Source organism: Theropithecus gelada, chromosome 5 (genome assembly GCF_003255815.1).
Source record: "Theropithecus gelada isolate Dixy chromosome 5, Tgel_1.0, whole genome shotgun sequence".
In the NCBI taxonomy this organism is placed as follows: Eukaryota; Metazoa; Chordata; class Mammalia; order Primates; family Cercopithecidae; genus Theropithecus; species Theropithecus gelada.
The window spans coordinates 141,870,916-141,878,280 of NC_037672.1; the positions used below are offsets into that span (position 1 = coordinate 141,870,916).

The 7,365-nt window shown below is 37.3% G+C and overlaps 1 protein-coding gene and 1 pseudogene across 1 annotated transcript; both read left to right on the plus strand.

Moving 5' to 3' along the window:
• Window positions 1-5,703: 5,703 nt before the first annotated feature.
• LOC112624578 (alpha-enolase-like) lies at window positions 5,704-6,448 on the plus strand (the record flags this gene model as incomplete). The annotated part of the gene is made up of 1 exon (XM_025385318.1): window positions 5,704-6,448. A coding segment is annotated over exon 1 (636 nt), but the record flags the coding sequence as incomplete, so codon positions are not given.
• Window position 6,449: 1 nt separating this feature from the next.
• On the plus strand, window positions 6,450-6,883 carry LOC112624579 (annotated as a pseudogene).
• The last annotated feature ends 482 nt before the right edge of the window (window positions 6,884-7,365 follow it).

A 7,365-nucleotide genomic window follows, 5' to 3' on the forward strand; every position in this document is an offset into this window, starting at 1 on the left:
CTCAAGGACATTATGCTAAATGAAATAAGCCAATAACAAAAAATAGTGTATAATGTCACTTATATGAGTACCTATAGTAGTGAAATGCATAGAGACAGAAAATGAAAGGGTAGTTATTAGAGACTAGGGAGAAGGAGGGATGGACAGTTGCTTAATAGGTATAGAGTATCAGTTTTGCAAGATCCATATAATTCTGGAGATTGGTTATCCAACAATGTGAATGTACTTAACATTAATGAACTATACATTTAAAAAATGATAAAATGGTAAATGTGTATTATGAGTATTTTACTATAATTAATTGTTTTAATGTAGAGGAGTCTACAGTTGGATATTGAGATATGGAGCAATGATGAAAATATTTTCTACAACTCAGAGTTTGCTGACTTTTAAAACACAAGAAACACACACACACCATCTACTTTCAAGGTAAAGATGATATTTTCACAATGAATTTAAAGTAACTGTTCTTTGAAAGAAATTCAAGCTATGCTGAGAACATTTTGAAAACATATTTAAAGTGTTTCCATCACTATGTGTGTTGTTGCTGATAATTATACAAATGCAGCCCTATAAAAATTTTCCTAACTGAACACTTACACTTAGAAATGGAACATTTAAGCTATTTAATAATTTACCAAAGAGTTTTAATGGTTTTGAATTCAGTTGGTAAACCAGTAACAAGCAACTCCCAATTATTTGTAAGAACAAGTGGTTAACATCAGAGAAGATAAAAAATTTTATCCAAATTTCAACAAAAGTTTCTGCATAATTGAAATATAGACTAGAGAAATGACCATCATGATTTAGTAAGCCTAGTCAATGATGGGTTCCTTCCACTCCTTCATTCCTTCCATTTGTAGATTCCATTCAGATCTAAAAATACTCCCAAGGGATCTTTTTAAGACACGGCAATCGAAATTCAAAAATTGTCAGATTGTGAATTTGTTAAAATCGAGTTTTAAACTAGGATTTTAAAAACATATTGAAGCATATTAAATCATACAACTCTCACAAATGAGAGCAAAAAGAGCTAGGTATCATAAGCAAAAATAAGTAAAATAATTTTTAGAGTATTCTTTCTTTCATCTATTTTAAGCCTATGTTATTTTCTATCTTACAAATGTCTTATAAAGTGCATAATATATTGGCACATAGCATATGCATATAACTCACAAACAAATTAATTTTGTTCATACATAAAAATGTTTATTAATATGGATATAAAATGTCTCGGAAACCAATTAGGGAGAAATCTATAAACTTTGGTTTAAAAAGCAAATGGTCTAAATCTGCAATATGGAAGACCAAGGTTATATATGAGAAAGGCTTTTCTTTATAGTAGAAGCAAGAAGCCACAAGAGTAATTCTCATCCATTGAAATTATGTAGGTATAGTTCTTCCTTAGAGTAATGAGATCAATTCATTTTATTCATAGGAATATTATGTAGCTCTACTGTCCTTAAGTGCCATCCAGGAGATAATTCTAAGTATGTATCTACAGTCAAGAATAACATTTTGATAGTGAAGTAACGCTGTACACATAGATTTTCTCTTAGAATATTTAAAGTACTTATGCTTTCATCACTAAGTTTTCTTGAATCTGTTTTGGAATGTGATGGGACACATTTAAGTAAACAAACAATCACATACATAAACACTGTATTAATCTTTTTGTCATTTGATCCCTCCCTTCATGTAAAACCACTGCAGAAGGAAAAAAATTTTTATCACAAAATAGCTACATCATTCCCATTATTTAGAATGTCTTTCCTTTCTTCTTTCATTTTATCTGAGTTTTCTCTGTAATTTGGGGTTCACTTCCAAAAACTTGTATTCAACAACTATTTGAGTATACTACATGCTTCTATGGCAGATTGATTGCAAAAATGGCCCTGTTTTCTATATCGACATGCTCTTTGCAAAGTGGCTTTGTAGTTCCTCTTATTAGAAAGTGAAGTATATTTTCCCATCTCTTGAATATGGACTAACTTTGGCACCTTTTTTTGGCCAATAAAACACGGCAGAGGTGATAATGTGTCAGTTCCAGTCTAGGTCTACTTCCACCATATGTCCTTGAAAACTCACTAACCCACAGAATAAGTCCAGGATGGGTATGAGACTACATGCAAGAGAGCTGAGGTGTTCTAGATGATTACTAATGAATGTCCCAGGCGGGGCATGGTGGCTCATGCCTGTAATCCCAGCACTTTGGGAGGCCGAGCAGGTGGATCACTTGAGGTCAGGAGTTCAAGACCAGCCTGGCCAACATGGAGTAACCCCATCTCTACTAAAAATACAAAAATTAGCCAGGTGTGGTGGTACATGCCTGTAGTCCCAGCTACTTGGGAGGCTGAGGCAGGAGAATCGCTTGAACCCAGGAGGTGGAAGTTGCAGTGAGCTGAGATCGTACCATTGCACTCCGGCCTGGGCAAGAAGAATGAAATCCCGTCGCACCCCACCCCTCCCCCAAAAAATGTCCTGAACAGAGTTGCCTAATCTGCATGTGGCTAACAGCAGATGCATGTAGAGGTCCAGCCAAGGGCAGAAGAGCCACCCAACTGAGCCCAGACCAGATTAGCAGCTCATAGAATTTTGAGCTAAATGAATGGTTACAATTTTAAGCAGTTAAGTTTTGGGCTGGTTTGTTAAGCAGTATTATTGTGATAACTGTTAACAATCCTTACTAGGCATACTAAAAAGATGGAAACAATGTGGTCCTTTCTGCCCTTGAAGGACTCATCTTCTGTATAAGGTCTTTTAATCTGGGGCCCACAGATGGACTTTAAAGAGATCTTAAATTATTTTAAATTATATGTGAGATTTAACATGTCTTCTCAAGTGTTTTTCCTCTGGGGAAGTGGAGTTTATAGTTTTTATCAGATTCTTAAATAAGTTGATCTCTCACCAAAAGGTTAATACAGCACAGTCGTGAAGATACTGATGTAGTTATAAAAAGTATAATACATCAAATCCAATAATAGAGGTATGTGACAGGTAGTATGGCAATACAGAAGAAAACTTTTAAATCTCCTGAGGAATTCTAAGGCTTTCTCAAAGAAATTATTCTTCCCAAGTGTCTCCACAGACACAAAGAACCTTTCAGGCAATGGGATAGCAGGTCCAATAACATGGAAAAGTAAAACTGCCTGGTTTGTTTACGGAAAAGAAATTGTACATGTAGCAAGATACATAGTTAAGGTATGGAAGATAAAACTGAAGAAGGCTGAGGTCAAGATGTAGTCCATGCCAGGGAATTTGTTTTTTAAAACTGTAAGGATCTGCCACTAAAAGTTTTTAAGCAAAGAAAAAACATTGTGAAAAATCACATTTTAGAAGTCCTGGTGGCAGAGAATAGAACAGCTTGCTTGGAGAAATGACTGGTGCAAGCTGGCAACAGTACAGGCAAGAAATGATGGAAGTCTGAATTCAGGGAGTGGCACAGGGTGTAGAGGACAGAGGTGAGGTTTGAAAGTAGAATCATCAGGAGCTATTGACTGATTAGGTATAAAAGTGAGAAAGCAATCTGGGATTAGTATTTCTTGATTGCACAAATGGAGATGGTGATAAAAATCACTGAGGAGAGAATGCCAAAGGAGCATCACGGAGAGAGAAATTTTTTAAATCCTATTTTGAACATGTTCAATTACAGATTGTGCAGCAGGCCTAGAACTCAAACAAATAGTGAAGGATGAAGACTTAGAAGTTACTGACTATAAATTCTGAGGAATTTGAGGAGTCAAGAAAATGCAGCATGTAGGAAAAAATTGAGGGAAATACATATGTTCTAAACATGAAAATACACATGCCTTGGTCAAAGGCACTTAAAGAATTGCCAGCCCAGGGCAAAAATGACTCTTCTGTGACTGGCTCTTGAAAAGATAAAAAAAAAAAAAAAGAGAGAGGACAAAAACAGAGAGAGAAAATACCAACCTTTCCTCAGTACGTGGAGCAGCAGGTCAAGTCCTGTGAGCTAAAGCTGGGGTTGAGGTCAGTGCTCTACCCTTGAACTGCAAATGCACACAAGTCTCCAGTCCATGCTGTCTATATCCTGCATACACTTCTTGCAGATCAGCTCCACATATTTGTCACTTGAACCAACACTTCCTAAGAGCAGGAAGTTATAACAGCACAGAGAGCGAGAGATATTTTCAAAAGCTTTGGATAAATTAGCATCAAATTCAGATTTTATAAAGTTTTTATGTACAAACACTGACTTATCCCAAAACAAAAACAAAGCAAAATAAAAACCTCCAGAAAATGTTTAAGAGGATACCTAATAAATGCAGAGCCCATGACAAAGTACTGTGGGAATGAAAATATGAATAGAGCATAAAATCTGATCTTAAAGGAAAAATCAGCTACCATCCATGGTGACTGTGAGATACGTAATTTGCAAGTTATAGGTATAAAGCCCATGAGAATGGATAAGGCCAACCAGAAGGTGGGGGAAATGCAGTACTCACAAATGGTAGCCTGTTTTTCCCAGAGTTTTATTTGGCCTGTACAGTGTTTTTTAAAACGATGTTATCTGCCAATATTTAAAAATTGGGAGATTTCACCCCAAAAAATCAAATTCAACTTCTCTTGGAAAATTAATTAAAAGAAATTGCAACACTGGGCTCATGTTGCCACTCAGCAATAACTGGAGCTGAAAAGCAGTGGCTACCTTTAGAATGACCACGTGTCCTTCAATTAGCCACCTTTCTCATTGTCTTCACTAATTGTATTTACCTGCCTGCTCCTTGTAGGCATCTGAATTTGTGACCGTCTGTGTAGAATCAGAAAAGAATTCTAAGAAAGGAAAACTGAATCATGTGCATCCAGCTATGGCTGTTTATAAGCCAGTGTCTCTTCCCCACTAAAAATTAGCTGTTTAAGATCAGACTTGATGCTCCATTCATCTTTTCATTCCATTACTCTTCCACGGGCTCTGCACATACGAGGTATCCTCCAAGTATTTTCTGCAAGTTTTTGTTTTGTATTGTTTGTTTTTGGTTTGGGATAAGTCAGCATTTATATATATAAACTTAAACTTATAAAACCTGAATTTGATGCTAATTTACCCAAAGGCATATTCATTATTCATTTCCCCTATTCACTGTCATTACCCTAAACATCCGCTCTGATCAAATAAGGGTCTTATTGAAGCTTTAGGACCTTCTGTGGTCAGTAGCTAGAGTTGCACATCCAGAGTTAAGTAATATAGTTAGTTCTGTATCATACAAAGGATACAATAAGAATATAATAAAACCTCAAGAAATATGAAAAAATTATTTTCAGTTTATTGGGCTACTTTTTAATTTTCCATGCCATTCTTCATTTAGAAAGATCAAAGAGAAGGACTTGAGATCACATACTTTTATGACTGCAACACTAAGGGAAGGAGAAAGGGGAAAAGTTTACATTCTTAAAAAGAAGAAAAAAATCAATGTGCTAGTTAGAATTGTATCAGAATCCAACAAAGTTTCACAGGCTTGTGGCAATAAGTTCCTACTGCCAATTAGGAATATAAAAGAATTAACTGTATTATCAAGATCAAAGAAATATTAGAGCCACTTATCTGCATACTCTCAATCCCAAGGTTTTGCTTTATTTTAATTTTCTCACCTTTTTCCTGCTAAGTAAAGAAAGTGAGCTATTAGCTCATATTTTAAAAAAAAGATATAGTAACTATGACATGAAAGTTAGATCAATGTAGCTGTAGGGACCCGGAGCATACAGACCTCGCTGGCTTCCCTCTTACTTCGGTGTCTGCTGCACCCTCCGCTTCCTCTCCTAGGCCATGAGACCCAGCGGCTAGAAATTCACCATGTCTATTCTCAAGGTCCATGCCAGGGAGATCTTTGACTCTCCTGGGAATCCCACTGTTGAGGTTGACCTCTTCACCTCAAAAAGTCTCTTCAGAGCTGCTGTGCTCAGTGATGCTTCAACTGGTATCTATGAGGCCCTAGAGCTCCGGGACAGTGATAAGACTCGCTACATGGGGAAGGGTATCTCAAAGGCTGTTGAGCACATGGTTAAAACTATTGCGCCTGCCCTGGTTAGCAAGAAACTGAACGTCACAGAACAAGAGAAGATTGACAAACTGCTGATCGAGATGGATGGAACAGAAAATAAATCCAAGTTTGGTGCAAACGCCATTCTGGGGGTGTCCCTCGCCATCTGCAAAGCCAGTGCCGTTGAGAAGGGGGTTCCCCTGTACCGCCACATCGCTGACTTAGCTGGCAACTCTGAAGTCATCCTGCCAATCCCGGCTTTCAATGTCATCAATGGCGGTTCTCATGCCGGCAACAAGCTGGCCATTCAGAAGTTCATGATCCTCCCAGTTGGTGCAGCAAACTTCAGGGAAGCCATGCGCATTGGAGCCGAGGTTTACCACAACCTGAAGAATGTCATCAGGAAGAAATACGGGAAAGATGCCACCAATGTGGGGGATGAACACGAAGTATCTGAAAGATGTCACTTTACAAAAACAGTGTGTACCATTCTGACATTACAATGGTGCAGTTGGCAGGTGTGCCCAGGCCAAGCAGTGGGGCTGGACACAAGGTCCGTGGCCCAAAAAGAGTGCTGAATTTTTGCTGCACATGCTTAAAAATGCAGAGAGTAATGCTGAACTTAAGGGTTTAGATGTAGATTCTCTGGTCATTGAGCATATCCAAGTGAACAAAGCACCTAAGATGCGCCGACGGATCTACAGAGCTCATGGTCGGGTTAACCCATACAAGAGCTCTCCCTGCCACATTGAGGTGATTCTTACTGAAAAGGAACAGATTGTTCCTAAACCAGAAGAGGAGGTTGCCCAGAAGAAAAAGATATCCCAGAAGAAACTGAAGAAACAAAAATTTATGGCACAGGAGTAAATTCAGCATTAAAATAAATGTAATTAGAAGAAGAAAAAAAAAGAAAGTTAGATCAATGATAAAGATTTACAGTCTAAGGTTTACTCTCATTTTCAATAGTTCCCCCAAACTAAAGGTGATAAAAATACATTTTATGTAATCACATTAGCTCATTAATCACCTAAAGGCCTGGCTGTTGACCCTTCACCTTTCCCAATGGGACTGAGGAAGTCAATCAACTGATAAAGTCTCCATCAGACTTTAAAAAGAAAAAACCCTTTTTAATGATTATGAAAAATATATATGTGAGATTCAGGTTAACTTCCCAAAATTTACATCGAGAAAAGAATCAAGAACATTCACTATACCAAAAAAAAAAAAAGGGATTTTTGCAATCTCTTTTTAAAAGTGAAAGAGAGAGGGAGAATAGATTTTAATGAGCTTCCCTGTTCACCTTGATTAAATCAGAACTTTAGAGAAAGTAACCTAGCAGAACTTCAGAAATGTGAAGTTCAAGTTC